General features: G+C 50.9%; 1 protein-coding gene across 1 annotated transcript in view; it reads right to left on the bottom strand.

Annotated features, from left to right (window-relative positions):
- LOC149337640 (ATP-binding cassette sub-family C member 3-like) overlaps window positions 1–23,175 on the bottom strand; it is a 245,206-nt gene that overhangs the window by 17,453 nt on the left and 204,578 nt on the right. The window contains exons 23-25 of the mRNA XM_089553472.1: window positions 20,325–20,495; window positions 19,346–19,504; window positions 11,379–11,545 (exon numbers count right to left, since the gene is read on the bottom strand). Of these exons, the coding sequence (XP_089409598.1) occupies window positions 11,379–11,545; window positions 19,346–19,504; window positions 20,325–20,495 (497 nt within the window). The remainder of the gene's footprint in view (window positions 1–11,378; window positions 11,546–19,345; window positions 19,505–20,324; window positions 20,496–23,175) is intronic.

Genomic DNA, 23,175 nt, shown 5'->3' with positions numbered 1-23,175 from the left:
ATCCAGGCCTGTTTCACACAAAAAGTTGAGCAGGGCCTTTATCACACGCCACCAACGTCTCGTCCTGGCGCCCAGAAGAGTTTCCTCAGAAAAAGGGAGAGAGTCCAGTTGTTTCACGGTCGCCTCCTATGTTCTTCTTTCAGCAGTATAGTTCGGGCACTCACAAAGAAGGTGTCCAATAGCCTCTAGGTGAATTAGACTATGAAGTCGTCCCTGACCAAATGACTGCATCACAGCGACGCCGCGTACGACCAGAAGTAGTCCATGTCGTACGCCTAAAGCCCTATAATGCACGCTAAAGGACGCCGTGTTTCCACATTCGGTGTTTATTTTTGCACAATCTCTTTTTGATCGCTGATAGCCGCATTATGTTCTGAAGCATCGCGTCGATGCTTCTTTGAGAGGGGAGTAATGCCTAGAATCTTTGTACCGTTTGTTTGTTGTGTTTATTTGTTCATGCTTCAAGGCTGCCAGCACGCCGCTTTATCGCTTCGTTTGTGACGCAAGACGCGCCTAGAATTATCTCAATTGATCGCATCCAGGCGGAGCCGATTTCACTTTGTGCCAGAAAGTTCTAGAACCTTCCACGTTTTATTTCGAGGGTTCGCTATCAGCTTTAAAAAATGGCTGAGGCTTAACTTGGTTAAGCCTGGAGAATGCGAAGCATCATCGTGTCGCGTAATTTGGAGGCGCACAACCACAGCGACGGCGCGAGGTGGGCCCCCGTTTCTCCACTGACGTGACGTCATCGTGCCACGTGGTGTGGCATCATCGTGTCACGTGATTTGGAGGCGCACAACCACAGCGACGGCGCGAGGTGGGCCCCCGTTTCTCCACTGTCGTGACGTCATCGTGTCACGTGGTGTGACGTCATGTATCACGTGATTGGAGGCGCACAACCACAGCGACGGCGCGAGGTGGGCCCCCGTTTCTCCACTGCCGTGACGTCATCCTGTCACGTGGTGTGACGTCATGTATCACATGATTAGAGGCGCACAACCACAGCGACGGCGCGAGGTGGGCCCCCGTTTCTCTACTGTCGTGACGTCATTGTGTCACGTGGTGTGACGTTATGTATCACGTGATTTGGAGGCGCATAACCACGGTGAAGGGCTGAAGTGGTAGCTAAAGTAGTATGCTTCGCATAAAAGAGCACGGCCGACAGCGGCGGGCACGCTTGTTGCTACGCCGCCGCCGAGTGATTCACTTTGCGGGCGCAAGTCAGCCCGAAAAATTACGGGGAACTTTAGCGGCTAAAGTGCTGAAAGGCGAAAGCCTGAGTGCTGCATTCTGCTACGCGATTGTTCACTTCACATTTTGTTGGTGCATTAACTGCCAATTAATGACGCTTAAGCTTCGCCTTTAGGAGTGGAACGCGACAGCGTGTTGTAGCGCTGCCACGGAGTCCATTGAACGCCACCACCCGTTCGGCGCGATGCCTTGCCTTTTGACCGCCACGCTTTTTAAGGAAAGTAAATGGAGCAGTAATTCTCTGTCGTCTCGGTGGACACCTGAGCCGCACTGTACAGGAAGGGAGGAAGTGGAGTGAAAGAAGAAAGAGAGGCCGTAATGAAGAAAATGAAAATTGTATTTGAGGAAAGGAAACTACGCATTAACTGTCTCGCATATCTCAGTAGACACTAGTCGAAAATTGTATTTGACGAAAGAAAGTTGCGCAGTGACTGTCTCACATATTTCGGTGGACACCCGTCAAAATTCGCGCGTGGTGACATCACGACAATTTGGACCAATCTGAAACGCGGACAAATACGCCTTGCTCGTCAGTAGATTGGTTTTTGAGGAAAGGAAATGTATCTGTCTCGCATATCTCGGTGCACACCTGAACCTCGCCGTAACGGGAAGAGAGGAAGATGGGAGTGAACGAAGACACCGTATTCACTAGACGCACCTTTGTTCATTCCAAACCACCGAGCTGGCATGGCGGAGTGGTAGCGTGCTCGACTCGCACTCCGGAGACCGGGGTTCGATTCCCAAGCTCGGCCAATTTCTTACTCGGTTTTATTTATTTATCTGGTCTGACTAGAAAGGTTAATTGGACTAATTGGTTAAGTAAGCAATTAACTAAACTCTAACATACTTGGAGAGCATCACTATACGATCCCTTTAATTGGTTGCATGGTTAGTAGCCAAAGTAGAATTGGCCCCGTTTGAAATTCGCGCACTGTGACGTTACGACCGTTTCGACCAACTGAAAAGCGTGACATTTCTTGTCGACAGCTCCTGCTTACAACGATGAGGCATTAAAGGCTTCCGCCTTAATAAAGAGTTTCGTTTCGAAGACATTCTCACTGTGTTCCTGTTCGCCGGACTGCAGTCACCACTACGTGACGGTATAATTATAATAGTGTAATGGGAACGACCGGCAGCCGTTCACGCGGTGGGACGAAGAGGTGGACGAAGTCCTGTACTGGTTCCTGAATGACTCCTGGGAGTGTGCCGGCATTGACGCGTCTTCGATCAACGGCCTCCGACCTGCGCTTCGAAGACGCACCTGTACACTTGGTGGAGGTGCCTCGATCCGCGTCCCGGTGCTCAACCTGGAACTTACGAGCGGAACGTTACTCGCCCCGCCAACAATGTCAAACGCTCCGACTTAGTCATCGCCGACCATCCCTGCCACCGTCCTCTGTTCCGGTGTGCAACGCCAGCGTGACCCTTCTCCATTCAGCGGTACGGACTACCATGACGTGACGACTGGTTGGGCCTCATACGAGCGCGTCAGCGCTTACAATCGGTGGGGCGATTCCGACAAGTTGAGCAACGTCCTATTCTGCCTCACAGAAGTTGTCAACTTATGGTTTCGTAACCATGAAGCCGACCATCCCACCTGGTCATCATTTAAGACAAGCTTCGCCGTCGTCTTCGGCCGCCCCGCCGTGCGGCAACTCCGCGCCGAGCAACGTCTGCGTCCTCGAGCCCAGCTACCGGCCGAAACATTTACCAGCTATATTGAAGACATAGTGGATTTATGCAAGCGCGTCAACCCTTCGATGTCCGAGACAGACAAAGTGAACAACATTCTTAAAGCGATCACCGATGACGCTTTTCAAATGCTTCTGGCGAAGAACCGCACTTCCGTCAGTGCCGCCATAGAGCTGTGCTAAAGCTTTGACGAGTTGCGCAAGCAACGCGCTTCTACGCGGCAGTGTGGTGCGCCCACCGAGAGTTTTGCTGGCTTGGCCCTTGGTCCCTCGTCTTCGGAGCAATCACTGTTCATAGAGCGCGTCAAAGATTTTATACGCGAGGAAGTCGCCCGCCAGCTTTCTCTTCTCCACGTTGCAGAACCTGTCTGCCCTACTGCCGACCTGCGCCGACTATACTCCGTGTTGTTCTGGGGCACCTCGCTGCAGTCCGGCCATCCAGCCCCCTGCCTCCTCCTGTCGCAGCACCACTCACCTATGCTGAAGCCGTCACCCGCACACCGCGCTCGCTTGCCCCTCCCATGTACCGCAGCAGTCCTGCTTATTATGCTCTACCCCCGTACATGCCACTTCCACGAGCCTCGTTTCCTCGCACACGACGACACCCTACGAACCCTTGGCGCAGCGCTGATCATCGGCCCATCTGCTACGCTTGTGGTCTTCCAGGCCACGTTGCACGTCTCTGCCGTCAGCGCTTGCCTCGCTCTGGGGATGCTGTGCACCCGTACGGATACAATCACGAGCCGCCCTTGCCCAATGGCTCTTCTGACTCGTTTATCCATTGCCCACAGTATGCGATTCACCACTCGCCTTCCCCTCGTCGCCGTACAGTTTCCACAATGCTTCGGCGACCGGAATACCTCCGAGAGGAAAACTAAATGCCGCAGTTCCGGAGGCAAGAACTGCTTCTTTTGCGAACTCCTCAAGACCTCCGTTTCCTCCCGCTAACGTGATTCAGGCGTTTGCCACAGGTGTCCCTGTTCTCACGCTCGCTGACACGGGTGCTGCCGTCTCTGTGATTAGTGACTGTCTTCGCCGCAAACTTCGCAAGGGGTCGACGCCCATCTCTGACTTTTCGCTCCGTACGGCCAGCTCGGAGCGCATCCACCTCATCGCAGCCTGCACGGTACGCGTTTCTATCAGCGACGTAGCATATCTCCTAGAGTTTGTTGTGCTGAGTGAGTGCTCTCACGATGCCATCCTAGGATGCGACTTTCTCTCAACCCACCATGCAGTGATTGATTGTGCCCGTGCTGAACTTGCGCTATCTTCCGTGTGTAACGTTTACTTGTACGACCTGCCTGTGCGCTCCGCTAAACTTTTCGTGGCTGCCGACACAGCTAGACCTCCCTTCTTTTCGGCCCTCGTCCCACTTCTACCCGACTCTGCATTCAGCAGCCCTGTTCTCTTCACACCCCCCACAGCTGCCCCCCGCCGTCACCGTCTTCTGATTCCTTTCGCAGTTCTCACGATTTCCGATGCTCACTGCGTCATTTATGTCTCCAGCCCTTTTGCTTGCCCGTCCTCTGTCCTTCGCGGCGAATTCTTCGGTCATATCGAAGAACTGGACCCTGCTCTTGCCTACGAGTTCTCCGATCGCCGTGCCTGTTATCTGGGATGCTCACCTGGACATTTGTGCGTTCACCCCCGATCCGATTCTCGGCGACGTCTTTCATCGCGCTGTCGCTGCCGACCTTCCGCCCGCTCAACTTGATAAGCTGCTGACACTTCTCCAACGCTTCAGCCCGTCTTTTTACCTTTCTCAACCTTCTTTGGGCCGCGCGTTTGCCGTCTCTCATGAAATTGACGCAGGTACGCACGCCCCCTTGCGCCAGCGACGGTACCGCGTCTGGCCCACAGAGCGCCGCGTCATCCGTGACAATGTCGACGATATGCTACAGCGCGCCATCATGTAGCCATATCACAGCCCTTGGGCTTCTCCTGTTGTCCTGGTGACGAAACAAAGATGGCTCCATCCGGTTCTGCATGAACCAATAGCACCCTTCTCATTCTTACAGAAACGTGGCTAACAGACAATATCAGTGATACCGAAATTTTAGCTGCGCTGCCCAACTTGAAAGTTTACCGTAAAGACCGGGAGAGAGCCCGTGGCGGTGGCGTGCTCATAGCCGTACATCAGCAGTTTTCAGCATCCTTAATCAATGTAGATTCTAACTTAGAACAGCTATGGCTGCTCTTCCACGCTGCCCCCCGAACTGTGCTGATAGAAGTTTGTTACAGGCCACCGCAAAATGATCCGGACTTTTCCTGCAAACTAAACAATGTGCTGAGTGAACTGACATCATCGTATCCTAACGCAGATATTGTACTTTTTGGTGATTTCAATTTTCCCACTATTGACTGGCGTAACCACACCTCCATGACAAATTCTTCAGAAGCAAAACATTTTGTCGATGTCTGTCTTAACTTCAACCTTACTTAGCTAATATTAGAGCCAACGCGCATTGCGCAGAATTCCGCCAACACTCTAGATCTGATATTAACCAACAGCCCTGATAGCGCAACAAGCATTACATACCTAAGGGAAATAAGTGATCATAAAGTCATTCATGCTACCTTCAGTTTAACACCCATGCTTCGTCAAGTTTCCAGGAAAACAATCCGTCTTTATGAAAGAGGTGATTTTCAAGCAATAAATGAAGAACTAACTGCTTTTTTTCCAACTTATGAAACCGATTTCCAACAAAGTCTCTTCACGAAAATTGGACGATTTTCAGGGCCAAAGTTCACGAACTAACAAACAAGTACATTCCGGTGGCTAGTTTCCGTGCTAACCAGCAAAAACCGTGGTTTACTACGGCCCTGAAACGCCTGGAATACAAGAAAAAGCTTCACTATCGGGCAGCAAAGCGGAACCCAAGCCAAGCATCATGGGAAAAGTACTACACTGCCGAAGCTGATTACCTTGCTGCTATCCGCAACGCAAAACACACCTTTTTCCACTCTGACTTGCCAAATATGCTAATACACAACCCTAAAAAATTCTGGCACGTAGTAAACCCGAAGGATACACGTACAATCGTTCTTACTAACGATATGGGTCAAACCCTCAGCGATTGTGAATGTGCTGACGTTTTCAATAGAGCCTTTTCAACTGTTTTTGCGAAAGAGTGTGATTTACCTGCTAACGCCTTCATAAGTTCCTTCACAGCGTCAACCATGGATCCAGTTTCTTTCTTCGCAGACGGTATATCATCTCCTATCGAAAATATCAAGCTAACGTCATCAGCCGGGATCGATGAAATTAACTCGAAATTTCTGAAAAATACTAAGCACATTTCCGCGGCCTACTTATAACTATTGTACTCTCAGTCTCTCTCTTCAGGTAACATACCGGATGACTGGAAAGTGGGAAAGGTCGTCCCAATCTTCAAGTCTGGTAACAAAAACTCGCCCTTAAATTATCGACCCACTTCCCTAACAAGCATTCCTTGTAAAATCATGGAGCATGTAATTTATTCTCAAGTCATGAACTTTCTCGATTCCAACAATTTCTTTCATTCATCACAACATGGCTTCCGTAAAAACCTTTCCTGTGAGACACAACTGGCTACATTTGTTCATGACTTACATGCTAACCTTGATTGCAACCAACAGATTGATGCTATTTTTTTAGATTACACAAAAGCCTTTGACAAAGTACCACACCAGATATTACTACTTAAGCTCTCTTACCTAAATATTCACCCTAGCATTCTAAACTGGATTAAGGAATTTTTAACAAATCGAACGCAATTTGTCATAGTTAATAACGAATTTTCTGATTACATTCCAGTAACCTCAGGCGTCCCTCAAGGATCAGTGCTCGGACCGTTATTATTCTTAATATACATTAATGACTTGCCCCTTCACGTATCATGTCACATTCGTATGTTCGCAGATGATTGCGTCATTTATCGTACTATTAATAACTCTTCCGACCAAGAAGCCCTCCAGACTGACCTAACTAACGTTCAGAAATGGAGCGACCTGTGGATGATGACACTTAACCCTCAGAAATGCAAGATTGTATCCTTCAGCCGTCGCACTAAACCATTTATTTTTTTGTACAATATAGCTCAAATCCCAATAGAAGCAGTTAACTTATTTAAGTACTTAGGAGTCACGCTATCTTATGATTTACCTTGGCGCACACATATTTCTAATGCAATATCATCCGCAAATAAAACACTAGGCTTTTTGAAACGCCACTTATGTCACGCTCCCCATTAAATTAAACTCCTGGCTTACCAATCGCTAATCAGACCGAAACTAGAATATGCATCCCCCATATGGAATCCACATCAAATATACCTCATAAATGCCCTAGAATCCGTCCAGAACCGTGCCACTAGATTCATCCACAATACCTATTCATACCAAGTCAGCGTGTCGTCTTTAAAAGCAGAATCCGCCTTATCAACCCTTGTTATTCGTCGCCGCATTGCCAGCCTAAACCTGTTTCATAAGTTCTTTTACAGCACCCACGGTTACGCAGGCTATATCACATCACCAGCTCGCATATCGCATCGCACTGGTCACTTTCTTCAAGTTGCCCGGCCTCGGACCCATACGACCACGTTCGCTGCCTCGTTCTTCCCACGAGCAGCATTTGATTGGAACGGCCTTTCCCACAGCATCGCCGCTATCACCTGCCCATCCAACCTTTCCAAAGCACTAACAGATCATATTGTATGTTGAACCCACATGGCAACCATTGTACTTATTTTTCTGTATAATCCACCCCTTATGTAATAACCCTACGGGGGTCTTTAAGGTAATAAACTGAACTGAACTGAACTACCTTCTTCTCAACCAGATTACTCGCAAGGTTGTTTATCCTCTACCCCGAATCGACGACGCACTGGATTGTTTGCAGGGAGCGGAGTACTTTTCGTCCTTAGACTTATGTTCTGGCTACTGGCAAGTCCTGATGGCTGCTGCTGACCGGCCGAAAACCGACTTCTTCACCCCAGACGGCCTGTATAAATTCAATGTCATGCCATTCGGCCTATGCAATGCCCCCGCCACATTCGACAGAATGATGGGTAATATTCTCAGCGGGCTCAAATGGGAAACGTGCATGTGCTATCGGATGGCATTATCATTTTTTCCAAAGATTTCTCTTCCCATTTACTGCACCTCCAGCGTGTTCTGACATGCCTTACTGCAGCCGGGCTAGAATTAAACCTGAAAACATGTTACTTCGGTGCCACGAAGCTGACGATATTAGGCCATGTCACCTCCAAGGATGGCGTTCTTCCTGACCCTGCCCAACTTCGTGCCGTCGCTGACTTTCCCAAACCGACCACCTTAAAAGAATTTCGCAGTTTTACAGACTTGTGTTCCTACATCCGCAGCTTCATCCGGAATTTCGCCTGTATCATCGCCCCTTTAACACAGCTTCTTGCCGGCAGCCAAAATCTCTCGTCTTGGTCACCCGCCTGCGATGCCGCATTCAACACTTCACGCCGCCTCCTGGTCTCCCCCCCCCCCCCCCCCCAATATTCCGCCATTTTGATCCCGACTGTCGACCGAAATTCACACTAACGCGAGCGGTGTGGCGTTGGCCGAAGTGCTTACCCAACGGAAGTCTGGGTATCCGGAATACGTCGTCGCTTACGCCAGCCGCGCCCTCACCAAGGCGGACTCCAACTATTCTATCACAGAAAAAGAATGTCTCGCCATCATTTGGGCGATTGCCAAGTTCCGCCCTCACGTCTATGGCCGGCCGTTCTATGTCGTTACCGACCATCATGCTCTCTGCTGTCTGTCCTCCATCAGAGCTTCCTCTGGTCGACTTGACCGCTGAGCTTTACGTCTCCAGAAATTTGATATTCACGTCATTTATCGCTCTGGACGCAAGCACTCCGGCGCCGACGCACTTTCCCGTTGACCACTCCCTAGCGATTCCACCTCTGCCCTCGTCTGTGCCTACGATTTCTCGTCGTTCGGTGTCCCTGATATGCTCTCCGAAACCCCGCAGGATCCTTGGATCAACTCCCTCCTCACCTTCCTGTCTAATCCCTCGTCACTTTCTTCGTCCCGGACTCTTCGTCGCCAAGCCCACCATTTTGCCGTTCGTGATGGCCTCTTATACCGGCGTAACTACCTCTCCGACTGGCGGAAGTGGCTGTTGGTGATTCCTCGCCACCTCCGTGCTGCGATCTGCGCCTCTTTCCACGCCGATCCACAATGCGGCCATGCAGGTGTATTGAAAAGGTATGCTCGGCTGCGTCCGCGCTATAATTGGCGCGGTATGTACCGCTTCATACGTCAGTACATTCGGTCATGTACAGCCTGCCAACGTCGCAAGAACCCTCCCCGCCACGACCCCGCTCCAATGCAGCCGTTACCCCGCCCTGCCCGCCCCTTTGACCGCGTCGGCATTGATCATTACGGTCCGCTTCCAACCAGTTCGGCTAACAACCGCAGGGTCATCGTGGCAGTTGACCACTTAACCCGCTATATAGGAACGTCGCCTCTACAATATGCTACTGCACAGGATGTTGCTTCTTTCATCCTACACCGTCTGGTTCTTCGCCATGGCGCCCCCAAAGAACTGCTCAGTGATCGCGGTCGTGTTTCTCTTTCGACAGTCGTCGCGGCGCTGCTAAAGGAATCCCAAATTGTTCATCGCTGTACCAGCGGCTATCACGCCCAACCAACGGCACGACTGAGCGGTTCAACAGCACACGCAGGGACATGCTCGCCACGTACGTTGATAGTGCCTACTCCAACTGGGACAAACTACTTCCTTTCGTAACCTACGCGTATAATAAGGCTACACAGACAACGACGGGATTCCTCTTATATGGTCGAGAGCCTGCATCCACCATGGACACCATCCTTCCTTATCGCCGTGAGCCTTCCGAAACAACATTTCTTTCCGAAGCTCACATGTATGGCGAAGAATGTCGACAACTTGCGCGCTCTTTCACCACACAGCTCCAGCACCACAAGCACCGTCGAGACTCATCGGACCCTCCCACGTCATATCCCTCCGGCGCACTCATGTGGCTCTGGGTGCCTTCCTCAACTCCCGGCCTCGCCACGAAACTGCTTTCCCGCTATCACGGCGCTTACCGCATTCTACAACAAACTTCTCCCGTGAATTACATAGTTGAGCCCATTTACCCCTCTCCGGATCATCGTCGCCGGGGGCGTGAAACTGTACACGTCGAGATTCTTACGCCCTACTTTGACCCGACCATTATTTCTTCTCCGTAAGTCACCAGGATAGCTGCTTTGCGGCAGGGAGGTAACTGTAATGCGAACGACCGGCAGCCGCTCACGCGGTGGGACGATGAGGTGGGGGAAGTGCAGAGCTGGTTCTTGAGTGACTCCTGGGAGTGCGCCTGCCGTGACGCGTCTTCGATCAACGTACTGCGAACTGTGCTTTTTAATATATTCAGATTGGCCTTGGTCGCCACAGTCACCACCAAATAATTGGTGGTGATGGTGGAGCCACAACCATAATCCCTTTTTGTGAGGTGACGTAATCTCTCGACGGCGATCGACTTTGCCGTGCAACAGCCGCACAACTCCTTTGAGTTCGATAGTGACTGAGAATCTCGAAAACTCTTGAATCAATAGCCTTTGAAACTCCCCGTGTATTAGGGTATAAGACTGGAGTGAATTCACATTCGTCATCAGATGATGGGTTGGTATTTCCGCGAGCTATGGAGTCGGCTACTTGGATTCCAGTCAGTGCCCTGGGGCTCATCTGATTGTAGGGTGGTACTCCTGAGGTTCCATTTGACTCAGTATAGTCAAACTTTTAGCGTTGATGTGCTGACGTGTTTACAGAAGGGGAAGGTTAGGGAAGACTACAGTAGTGGTTGCGTAAATACAATATGAAAACGTTTCAAGAAAAATAAGAGAAATCAAAGTAACGTTCCTTTACTGCATTGCAAACAGTTTACAGAATGAGGATGAGTTTCAGAAAGAGGGAAGGAATAAAAAAACAAATACAACAGGCACTCTCAGTTATTAAAAAAAGTGGTAGTCGTCACCACCCCAATTCAAAGCGCATGCCAGTAATATCTGCCCTGCATACTGTAAATTGATGTCCCTTTCTAATGAATTACGCCGAATGTAGACACTGGGGTACCTCCTCTCACGTGTCGCAGTCTATAGATGTGTTTTGGAGTGCAGTTGAAAATAACAAGGCTGTTAAATCTTAATCCAGGTCTAGGGTCAAAATTCTTTTTCAAGGCTATTTTTAAACACGTGGAACGCACTGCGAGCATTCTAATTAGGGTATTAAAGAAGGCAGACGGAAGAGATGCAGCGCAATAACTTTCGTAAGAATGAATATCTCCGTGAGGCAAAGAACGACAAGGCCGCATGCACCCTTTGGGTGAAAGCATAATGATTCGTTTCCAGTGACAATGCACGATTAACCTCACTTATACTGCATAGTGAGCTCCTCACCTTAGATTAGTGCCTCCGTCGGTGGTCTCTAGTAGCAACCCCCTCTCGTCGCTAGAGACGACCCTGGCGAGGTGTGACCGCTCCAAGGCCTGCCAGATCTCTGCGTCAGAGTGCGAGTCTGTGGGATCCAGGTTCATCCGCAGCGTCCCTCGTACAAGGCTGGGGTCCTGTGAATGCACAAATCTCACTCAAAAAAACAAGCGGACATTTGTGTGAGCGAATAATGACCATACCAATCTTCGATGGTTACGTACACAACAGGACAAAGGCTACAGGTCAACCTGCAGGTCAACAGCGCCCATGCTATAAAGGCAATTTCCTTATCTGCGCTCTTACTGTGTCACCCCCGGGTCTGCTTACTTCCTACTGTGTCACCCCCGGGTCTGCTTACTTCCTTACTTCACCTCGCGCCGTCGCTGTGGTTGTGCGCCTCCAAATTACGCGACACGATGATGCCACACCACGTGACACGATGACGTCACGACAGATCGCCGTCACGCGCTGGGAGAGGGAGAATGATGCCATCGCACAGACGCCGGAATGTCCTCGAGCGGCATTCCCGCGCATTTCGAACGCGCGTTCACACTCGGTGTAGGTGAAACGCTCGCTCCACCGGGCAGGCGGACGCGGCTTCCGTGGCAATCCAGGCGCTCACCCAACGCGCGTCTCGGGGTTAGTCGGCGTTCCGCTGTAGCCACGCCGTTGTCTTCCCCCACGACGAAGGCTTCTAGTGGTTGTAATAAAATGACCAAGTATTCAACCAAGGAAAGCCATGTATTACCAAGCCTAGCCATCAATATGCTTCGCATCTGACTAGGCTTAACCTTAGCTAAGCCTCAGCCATTTTTTATCTCCTAGCCGACGTTACGCCGTGCGAGGACGCCCCCCCCCCCCCCAGCTCTCGAAAGTTAAATTGAATAAAGCAGCCTCTGGAGGTGAGGTTGCTTCTGAGCGCGAGAACAAAGATCCTCCATCGACGAAAATGCAACACCATGCCTCAACTACGACAACACAGACGACAACGACGACGCGGCCAGACTTGATGCGTTTACCCCTACAGAGAATAGCAACGTCGGAGTACGCCCACCGCTGCCTCACTGCTCGACGAAGCCAAGATCGGACACTGAAGGCAACGTGCAATACGAGAACGCGAACAAGTGACCTTGAAGATGCGGTCGACGGCCACGCGGTTACTGCTTTGGCCGACACGAGAGCCGACTACTCCGTCATGAGCGGGCCACTCGCTGTCCGACTCAGGAAAGTAACAACTTGGGATGGCCCGCTGATCCGCACCGCAGGTGGTAACCTTATTACGCCGTCAGGACGCTGCACCGCAAGAGTTACAGTAAATGGGCGAACCTATGCTACCACCTTCTTGACCCTACAGCAATCCACGCGAGACGTGATTTTGGGAATGTAAAGTCTTTGCCAAAAGTAACCCGGCAACTGTGTTTTGTTTCTAAGCGTCGTAGCGAAGCACCTATGACAGCCCTTAATCTCCGAATCTGTGAAAAGTAAGGATAACCGTTGTCCTAACGTTCTGACACCTTTCGGTCTTTGGGGTGCCGTGAAGGCTCCATATACGGTTGAGAAGGAAAAACCTGTTGCTCAGTTAATTTTGGCAAAGGGGGTACTTCCTGAATGAACATCGGGCAGCCATCCGCCTTCGATAAAAGTCGACCAAGCTGCCACGGACAAAGCCATACCTGCTGCGACGAGCGAAACTCATCACATTGCATTAAACGTCCTCAATGATGCATTGAGCGTGTCACCCCGATCGAGTGCCGTCGCCATCATAGGTACTGGATTCATCGAAAATGCGATGGCGTCGTCGAGGGGTACACCCAGTTACTCCTGGATCGAGGACTAGGCGTTGCAAGGGGAGTCGCCGAAGTCCGGAATGGCTAAGCCCATGTGCTGCTAACCAACTTCACCGAAGAATACCAGCTTTTAAACAAAGGTACGACGATTGCTTTTCTCAACGAGCAGGCAGACATCAGAGACATATTTTCCCTACCTGACCAACCCGTAGAACTATCTGGCCGAGGTCAAGAACCAACATTTGATATCAACCCAGCATTACCACGGAGCCGACAAGACCAAATACGCAGTCTTCTTCAAAGGTGCAGCGATTGCTTCGCATCAGCATCGAATGTGCAACGAACCCGGATTGCCAAGCATCGCATTGCCACAGACGAAAACCTCCGACCACTGCGGCAGAGCCCCTACCTCGTATCGCCGCTAGAACGCCAAGCTATCCGCAAGCAAGTTGAGGAAATGCTTTGTGACGAAGTCATCCAGCCATCAAGGAGCCACTGAGCAGCACCAGTTGTCCTAGTGAAAAAGAAAGACGGAACCCTTCGCTTTTGCGTCGATTAGCCGCCGAAACAGCATTACGAAGAAAAATATCGACCCCCCCCCCCCCCCCCCCCCCCGCATCGACGACACATTGGATCAGCTGTGCAAAGCAAAGTACTTCTCATCGATGGACCTGAACAGCGGCTACTGGCAGATTGAAGTCGACGAAAGAGATCGCGAGAAGTCTGCGTTCATCACACCAGAGGGACTCTTCGAGTTCTAGGTGATGCCATTCGGCCTCTGCTCTGCCCCAGCGACGTTCGAGCGAGTAATGGATATTGTGCTCGCAGGCTTGAAGTAACAAATTTGTCTAGTCTACTTAGATGACGTTGTTGTCTTCTCTTCAATCTTTGAAGATCATCCGAGAAGGCTTCGGATAGTACTGGAAACAATCAAGTCTTCAGACCTAAGGCCTGATTCTCACACCCGGTCTCCTGGTCTCCTGGTCTCATGGCTCGCCTCTGAACTGTTGAGCCACATGTTGAGCCACCGTTTCAACCTCCCAGGCTTTTCCTGATTTGGGGTGTCTTAGGTTTGCGAGCTTCTTGTAGCATGCAAGCGCGGTGCTGCAGTCGGCGCTGTTTGTGAACAGGCTTTTCATTCTGGGCTAAATGTGAACGAATGTGTGTGTTGACCCGGCGTGCCGTTTTCTGTATTTCTCTGTGCGTGGAGTGAACTTAAGTTGTTAGCCACAGTGCGGCTGGCTGGTGTTCGGTGATAGCGCCAAAGCTCTAAAGTCGGAACATCAGCGGTTCAAAAAAAAAAAACGGGCGGACGCAGAGACACCACCGGACAGAACGAATACCGCTAGCGGTATTCAGGCAACAAACACGGCAAGGCTATTTCGCGTCAAAAAAAAAAAAATGATTGCTTTCCAAAAAAAAAGAAAACATGGACGTCAGGAAGTTCTCTTGGAAAAGGTTTTTGTGCTGTCTTTTCATTCTTCTGACTGATTTCTTGAAAAAAGTGCCAATTTAAAAGTTGTAGATCACTTTGACAAACGGCCGGCTAGAGTGTTCGCAACAAGGTATCGTCCGAGTATTTTTTTCTTAAAGCTCTAAAAGATAGCGCATGAAATTCAAATACATAACAGTGGTGCGACTTGAGCGTCCCAGAAAAAAAAATCATTTATCGTATATCCAACGCCTAGTGCAAACACAATGCTCATTCGGAGACCCGTTTTGGCTCGAACACCTCGTATGAAATAAAACTGTCATCCGCTCTCTGCTCCTCGAAGGCGGGCGCTTTTCCGGGCGCAAGGCTACGCAAGGCGCGTGCATCTCCCGAGGGAGAGTAAAAAAGTGAGCAGGCTTTTTGTTTTTTCGCCGTGCCCGCGCACCCGCGCATCGCTGCCGCCGCCGATAGCAACGTTTTTAGATACCTTTCAGTTTGAAAGCTGCGGTGCGCGGATTGTCGCCTTTCCGTTTCCTTCCGTGCGGTCGCGCTCGCCACGCTGTTTGCCCGACCAGCGTGGCCCTTCGCGTCTACGCCATGGTCAGCGCCGCCTGATTTGGAGCAGCCAGCAGATATCAGCATGGAAGATATCAGCTGTCCTGTGCCAGTTGTTGGCAGTGACGCTTATCTTACAGTATACAAAAGCTTCAAGCAAGGATGCTTAAAGCATCCCACCAAGAAGATGCTAGAGTTTACCAACATTGTAAACAAAGCAATCCCGATTTCTTTGAAGGAAGGTCCCGTTTTTGAAAGGGACGTTTTTTGGGAGCTGCTAGACGACCTTGAATTGCAAAACCTTGTTCGGCTTGGATGTTCAGAGCATATGGCCACTTTTACATGCCAAGTGCTGCATTTTGTCATAGTGACACGCATCCACTTCTAGGCGAGAGACGTGAACCGTCGGCTAGAGAACAGAGAAATATTGTCATTGCAAATAAAAAAGCTCGCCTTCAAGTAGCCATTCCCTCCGTGCTTCCGACTTAGTGTGTCTGCATTTAATGCTTGTCTGTGTTCAATGAAATTAACATTCTAAAAATGAAAGTGCAGTACGCTGCTCCTGTCTGTGCTATCATTGCAAATAAAAAGCTCTTCTATAGTTATTCCCTCCCTGCATCCAGCTAAGTGTGTCTGCATTTATACTAGTGTTCTCTGAAATTGGAATTCTAAAGAACGTGCAAAATGCTGCTCGCATGTGCGGTGCTTCGTTGATAATATAGCGCGGAATTTCGTGACTGATCTAGAAGCGGAACATCGCTAGGTTCATCCTTTCATTAATGTTTCGTGCATTCTCCCGAAGAAATATTGATAGCTCTACTCCAACATACGCATATCATAAGCGCTAAACGTCGCAAACGTGATGCGATAAAGCGCAATGCAAACGATTGGTTTTTTGCGAACTGGCATCAGCCTGCTCTTTATCTCACCCTTACTAGCCCGGTGAAACATTTCTTTAACCATGAGGCTGAAGTTTCAACGTGACAGCTCCAAAAGTACAGCAAATTTGAGTTCGACGTGTTCGCTCCCAATGTTATCGCGGATGAGAACAGGCTGTCACAGCAACTGCCAAGCGCGAGCGCTCCGGCGCCTCCGGGCCGACAGCGACAGCAGCGCCGCGTGGTGAGTGGAAGCGGACGGGGGCCGCTTTCTCGGGCGCGGCGCGGGGGAGCTTGCAAACTGATAGGGATCTAAAAACGTTGGCCGATAGGGTGCCTCGATGCGAGCCGCCGACGCTCGCCAGCGCCATCTCTTGGTCGCAGCGAGCAAGCCGCGGGTGACGTGAAGCGAGCTCGCGCTGTGACTGGCTCGCTCTCCGTGGGGGGCGGGCTCCGTCGCCGCCGCTCGACGGAAACGTAGAGCAGGACCCGGCGGCACCGGCCACCCGATTTGGGGGGGAAAACGGTCGAAATGCAGCCCCCTCCGTCGGCTACCGGCGTGACGGAGGCGACGGAGCAAGCCAAAAACCGGCTGTGAGAATGTGAACACTGAAACCAGCGTTCGCCTGCGAGGAGCTGCTGTTCCGTGGTCACGTCGTAAGTAAGGATGGAGTTCGCCCACACCCTCAGAAGACGGCTGCGATCGCAGATTTTCCACAGCCTAATGAGAAGAAAGAGCTGGAGCGCCGCTTGCAGTTCCCTCCTGTGCTCGGACACTTTGACAAAAACGCCGAAAAAGAAATTCATACCGATGCGAGCAGTGTGGGCTTAGGAGCGGACCTCGTTCAGAAAAATGGTAGACAGGAGAAAGTTATCACGTACACTAGCCGTTCACTGTCGAATTCCGCGGCCAGCTATTCGACCGCCGAGAGAGAATGTCTCGCCATTATTTGGGCCACGTCGAAATTTCGCCCCCACCTGTACGGACGACCACTCAAGGTTGTGAGCAATCACCATGCTCTGTGCTGGCTAGCCACTTTCAAAGATCCCTCCGGCCGCCTTGCTCGTTGGAGCCTGCGGCTTCAAGAATTCTACATAACTGTAGTCTACAAATCTGGCCGCAAGCATTATGACGCACACTACTTGTCGCGAGACCCTTCGACCTAGCACCGGAAGAGGAAGACAGCGGCGCTTTCTTAGGACCGTTAAGCGCCAGCAGTTTCCCGCAGCAGCAGCGCTCGGATCCTGAGTTGGAAAGCCTATTTGATTATCTGAAAGGCAAGACCGCATCGCCTCTCCGAGGGTTCAAGCTCCAACTGTCATCCTTCGTCTGTCACAATAATGTCCTTCTGAAGAAGAACTTCGCGCCCAACCGGACTGTGCATTTTCTTGTAGTGCCCAAAAATCTCAGGCAAGAAATTATGCAGGCATGTAATGATGAGCCGACTGCGGGGCATCTCGGGATTGCTCGCACGTTGCACCGCACCCAGGAGAAGTACTATTGGCCGCGGCTATTGCCGACGTTTCCCATTACGTAAAAACGTGCCGTGAGTGTCAGTGACACAAAACGCCTCCGATTAGACCAGCTGGACTCCTGAACCCCATACCACCTCCAACTAAGCACTTTCAGCAAATAGGGATGAACCTCCTTGGCCCCTTTCCGACTTCATCACCAGGTAACAAGCGGATCATCGTGGCCACCGACTACATGACCCGATACGCCGCAGCAAAAGCGTTGCCTAATGGTACCGCAACAGAAGTCGCAAAAGTTTTTGTCGAACGAAGTCTCCTGCGTCAAGGCGCCCCCGAAGTGCTCATCATAGACAGAGGAACGGCATTTACAGCGGATCTGACGCAAGCCATTTTAAACTACAGTCAGACAAGCCATCGGAGTACTACTGCCTATCATCTGCAAGCCAACAACTCACAGAGCGTCCGAACAAAACCATCGCAGACATGCTCTTCATGTACATCGACGCCAAAAACAAGACGTGGGACACCATTCTGCCCTACGGGATCTTCGCCTATAACACTGCCGTCCAGGAGACAACCAGGTTTACCCCATTCCAGCTTCTATACGGCAGGAAGCCCACGACGGCACTCGGCGCAATGGTCCCGCACGTTCCAGACGAAGACAACCTCGACGTCGCCGCCTACCTTCATCGCGCCGAGGAAGTCCGAAGACTTGCGCAGCTTCGCATTAAAGCCCAGCAGCACACCGACGACCGACGCTACAATCTGCGCCGACGAGACACGCTTTACAAGCCGGGTGATCGTGTTTCGATATGGACGCCAATTCGCCGCCGTGGATTGAGCGAAAAGTTGCTGCGACGCTGCTTTGGCCCGTACAGGGTTCTCCGTCGCATCGGTAACCTCGGCTATGAAGTCATCACCGAGGACACGACAGCATCTCAGCGACGAGCACACGCCCTGAAGTCATACATGTCGCACGCATTAAACCATATTATGAACGCTAAAGAACTCGAAATTGCATTCTCCATATTTATTTTCATTTCTAAAACATCGACGCTACGCTTCATTGGGAGCAGGGTAATGCCATGAATCAATGTAGTGTGCGTTCGTTCGCGCTCAAGGCTGCAGGAACGGGACGTTATCATTTGTTCGTGACGCGAGAAGCGTCCGGACTAATCACTTTTCATCATAGCCATGAATAACTGCATCTACGTTTTTCCAGATTACTGTAGCTGATTTTGACATGTTATGTCGAAGTTTTCTAGCTGGCTTTAAATTGAGCGATGCAGCGAGCGGCGGGCATTCGTACTTCGACGACTGACGTGCACGTCTGTTGCTTACGCCGCCGCCGAGTGATTCAGTTCTTTTTCGGGCGCAAGTCCGCCCTAATAAAGAGCTTCATTTGCAAGTCTTGTTTGTGTCTTCCTGACCGCTTAACTGCCTTCACTACAACGTGACAATGTGACCTACACTCTGAGTAGGAGGCCCTTGTGAGAGGATGGAAGGTGTGATCTAAGAAAGGTGCTTGAATGGGGAGCGTGAGCTTGTAAATCTTGTCCAGGCAGGGTGGCTGCTAAGGAGGATGTATTTCTTTATGTCAGTTTTCCCACGGTTGTTGACACGGTTTTTCTCCCCGTTCAGTAGAAGAAGAAAGTGCATCACGGAGAGTAGAAAACAAGTGATCGAGTTAACCAGCTTGCTGATCAAGGTATGGAATGAAAGTAAGACTGTATTGTAAAAAAAATTCTTTCTGCGGTCTACAGTGCATTCTGGTGTGGTACGTGCAATTACATTTGCGCGCTTTGTCACCTGTGGTATGACGGTGATGTTCCTTCGAAGTTTTTGTAGTTGCACCTCTGCGATGTCCACGCCGTCGATGAGTATGCAGCCCTCGGTCGCTCTGAGCATGCGCAGGAGGGCCAGCACCAGCGAAGACTTTCCCGCGCCTGTGCGGCCCACCACTCCTACCTGGACGGGCAGTGACACCTTGTTTATTTGCAACAAACAACGCTGACATTACTTGGAAACAATGAGAGAGCCCATTTCAAACATGCGGAGTTCCCGGTTATCGCGCGTCCTTCAACACATCTGCTTCTGTCTGATTCCCACCAGTTGCTGCGCCCTTTGCCTGTCGCCTCCATCGAAAATGAGTCACCTCTGAAGTAAGCACCCGACGTTTGTTCCCAACCACGTCGGCAACGTAGTTTGGGTTCTAAGCTGTGCTACTGGGCGTATCCTAGTTGAAGCATAATTAATCATATCCAGAGTAGCATATGTGGTTTGTTATATGTATCGATACTAATAATAGCCACAGTTGAAACTAATATTTAGCAGTCAGCGCTCATACAGCAGCAGAAGAATACATAGTACAGGAACGCTAACTGAACCTCAGTGATAACAACAGTGTTTAAAACAGCAATCGCCCGAATATGTAATGGGTATCACTGTTGTCAATTATGCGCATTGCAAGGTGCCTAAAGACTGTGCTGTGATGTCAGGATTAGCTCAGGTAAGGGTGGTAGGTTATATTGGCAGAAGAATAAAAAATAGGGCGTTGTCACATGCATGTAGGATCTTCATATGGATGCGCGCAGAACTCGGATGGATATTTGTGGAGGGATTAAAAATACTCCAATGACTTGTAAGAGACGCTGGTCATGCATTTAAAAACTACAACTGTTCTACGACCTGAGACCCTGGAGCACGAAACACTTCCACATGGTTAATATAAATTACTATGCGGATAGTATTGAATAATCGTGAGCAGCAGTTTATAGGGTGCGGGTACCTTTTCCATGGGTCTTATCCGGAATGTGACGTTGCTGAGAACATTGGGCAGCACACCGGGTCGGTAGGAGGTTGAGTAGTTCTGGAACTCCACCGCTCCTTCTCTTGGCCAGTTTGACAAAGTCGAGACTTGTGAAGATTTCTTTTCACACTCAGTGAGTGCCACTTCGTTCTGAAGCGCAAAAAAAAACACTATTGGGCCATGAACGACCAGATCACCAGCGCCGCGACTGCTTTCGTTTGTTTGTCAGTGACTGTTGGCTTAAATTCTCGTACCATCTTACTATTCATAACTGCATGAATCGAATTTTTAAGCAAGAAAAGTCCAGCGCTTCTGCGCATGTTGTCACGTGCAGAAAACAGCGGCGATGGAGAGTGGTCGCAGTATGGCCTTTGGACCATCACAGGTTACTAAGTTTCTAACAAATGAGGCAGCATTCTTTGTAAAAGAAGAGAGAAATGCCTAAAATAAGTAAGAACGGCTCATCTTAGCATTTTCTTGTTCTTTCGTCTGCAGACAAAAACCTAATAATCCACAGTACAGTGGTCCGCCAGCACACTTGCTGAAGAAGAGCGCCATCATCAACCAAAATTTTGTTGCTACGGGTAGGTAGCTTGCAAAACGGTGGTTGAATTCCATGACGAAGTATAACGTGTGGCCAATAGCCACAACTGAAGGAATGTATAAAGGAGAGGAGGCAGCTGCTCGTTAAGCTGAGGGGGCCGTTCGTGTGGCGGTCGATTTGTTAGGAGTAGAAGCACCGAGCAGTCCAGAAGACAAGTTACCGTGTTCAGATATATCCCACAAAAGGTGGGCCAAACGTTAATATCCTTATATTCATTACGCTTCCGTAAACAAAAATCTTATTGAATTTACATTTCAATAATTTTTAATCATACTATGTACCCTTACGTCCTTGCCCTCCTTTTGAGCCACGAATCTCCTTCTATCTAACGTCTACCGCAGATTCATTTACAGGGGGCGCGACACCGCTCAAAGGGGGTGCGACACCGCTCAAAGAACAATGTTGAACGCCCTTCTCACGTTTCAGGCACTGTCATGCCGGCTACCTGTCAGCACATGCCCTTCCCGGAACCTATCAACGCCCGCCTGCTTCTTTCCCGCTTCCGAACCGGCACACCATATTCCCCGAACGGCATCCGACTTTTTGCCGTGGCACTGCATTCCCGATTGGGCGCTCCCACTTCTCCTGGCAACAATCTTCAATCACGTCATCGGTCACGGGACTCGGCAGGCGCTCCCTACTTAAGCCACTCGCCGACATGGACCAGACGGGGCGCGACACCGCTCAAAGAACAATGTTGAACGCCCTTCTCACGTTTCAGGCGCTGTCATGCTGGCTACCTGTCAGCACATGCCCTTCCCGGAACCTATCAACGCCCGCCTGCTTCTTTTCCGCTTCCGAACCGGCACACCATATTCCCCGAACGGCATCCGACTTTTTGCCGTGGCACTGCATTCCCGATTGGGCGCTCGGATCCCACTTCTCCTGGCAACAATCTTCAATCACGTCATCGGTCACGGGACTCGGCAGGCGCTCCCTACTTAAGCCACTCGCCGACATGGACCAGACGGGGCGCGACACCGCTCAAAGAACAATGTTGAACGCCCTTCTCACGTTTCAGGCGCTGTCATGCTGGCTACCTGTCAGCACATGCCCTTCCCGGAACCTATCAACGGCCGGCTGCTTCTTTTCCGCTTCCGAACCGGCACACCATATTCCCCGAACGGCATCCGACTTCTTGCCGTGGCAATGCATTCCCGATTGGGCGCTCGGATCCCACTTCTCCTGGCAACAATCTTCAATCACGTCATCGGTCACGGGACTCGGCAGGCGCTCCCTACTTAAGCCACTCGCCGACATGGACCAGACGGGGCGCGACACCGCTCAAAGAACAATGTTGAACGCCCTTCTCACGTTTCAGGCGCTGTCATGCTGGCTACCTGTCAGCACATGCCCTTCCCGGAACCTATCAACGCCCGCCTGCTTCTTTTCCGCTTCCGAACCGGCACACCATATTCCCCGAACGGCATCCGACTTTTTGCCGTGGCACTGCATTCCCGATTGGGCGCTCGGATCCCACTTCTCCTGGCAACAATCTTCAATCACGTCATCGGTCACGGGACTCGGCAGGCGCTCCCTACTTAAGCCACTCGCCGACATGGACTAGACGGGGCGCGACACCGCTCAAAGAACAATGTTGAACGCCCTTCTCACGTTTCAGGCGCTGTCATGCTGGCTACCTGTCAGCACATGCCCTTCCCGGAACCTATCAACGCCCGCCTGCTTCTTTCCCGCTTCCGAACCGGCACACCATATTCCCCCAACGGCATCCGACTTCTTGCCGTGGCAATGCATTCCCGATTGGGCGCTCGGATTCCACTTCTCCTGGCAACAATCTTCAATCACGTCATCGGTCACGGGACTCGGCAGGCGCTCCCTACTTAAGAAACTCGCCGACATGGACCACACGGGGCGCGACACCGCTCAAAGAACAATGTTGAACGCCCTTCTCACGTTTCCGGCGCTGTCATGCTGGCTACCTGTCAGCACATGCCCTTCCCGGAACCTATCAACGCCCGCCTGCTTCTTTTCCGCTTCCGAACCGGCACACCATATTCCCCCAACGGCATCCGACTTCTTGCCGTGGCAATGCATTCCCGATTGGGCGCTCGGATCCCACTTCTCCTGGCAACAATCTTCAATCACGTCATCGGTCACGGGACTCGGCAGGCGCTCCCTACTTAAGCCACTCGCCGACATGGACCAGACGGGGCGCGACAGCGCTCAAAGAACAATGTTGAACGCCCTTCTCACGTTTCAGGTTAG

This window comes from Amblyomma mixtum, chromosome 7, assembly GCF_055824585.1.
Source record: "Amblyomma mixtum isolate Tamu chromosome 7, ASM5582458v1, whole genome shotgun sequence".
Lineage (NCBI taxonomy): Eukaryota > Metazoa > Arthropoda > Arachnida > Ixodida > Ixodidae > Amblyomma > Amblyomma mixtum.
The sequence above is the reverse complement of the archived record's forward strand: the minus strand, read 5'-3'. Positions and strand labels throughout refer to the sequence as shown.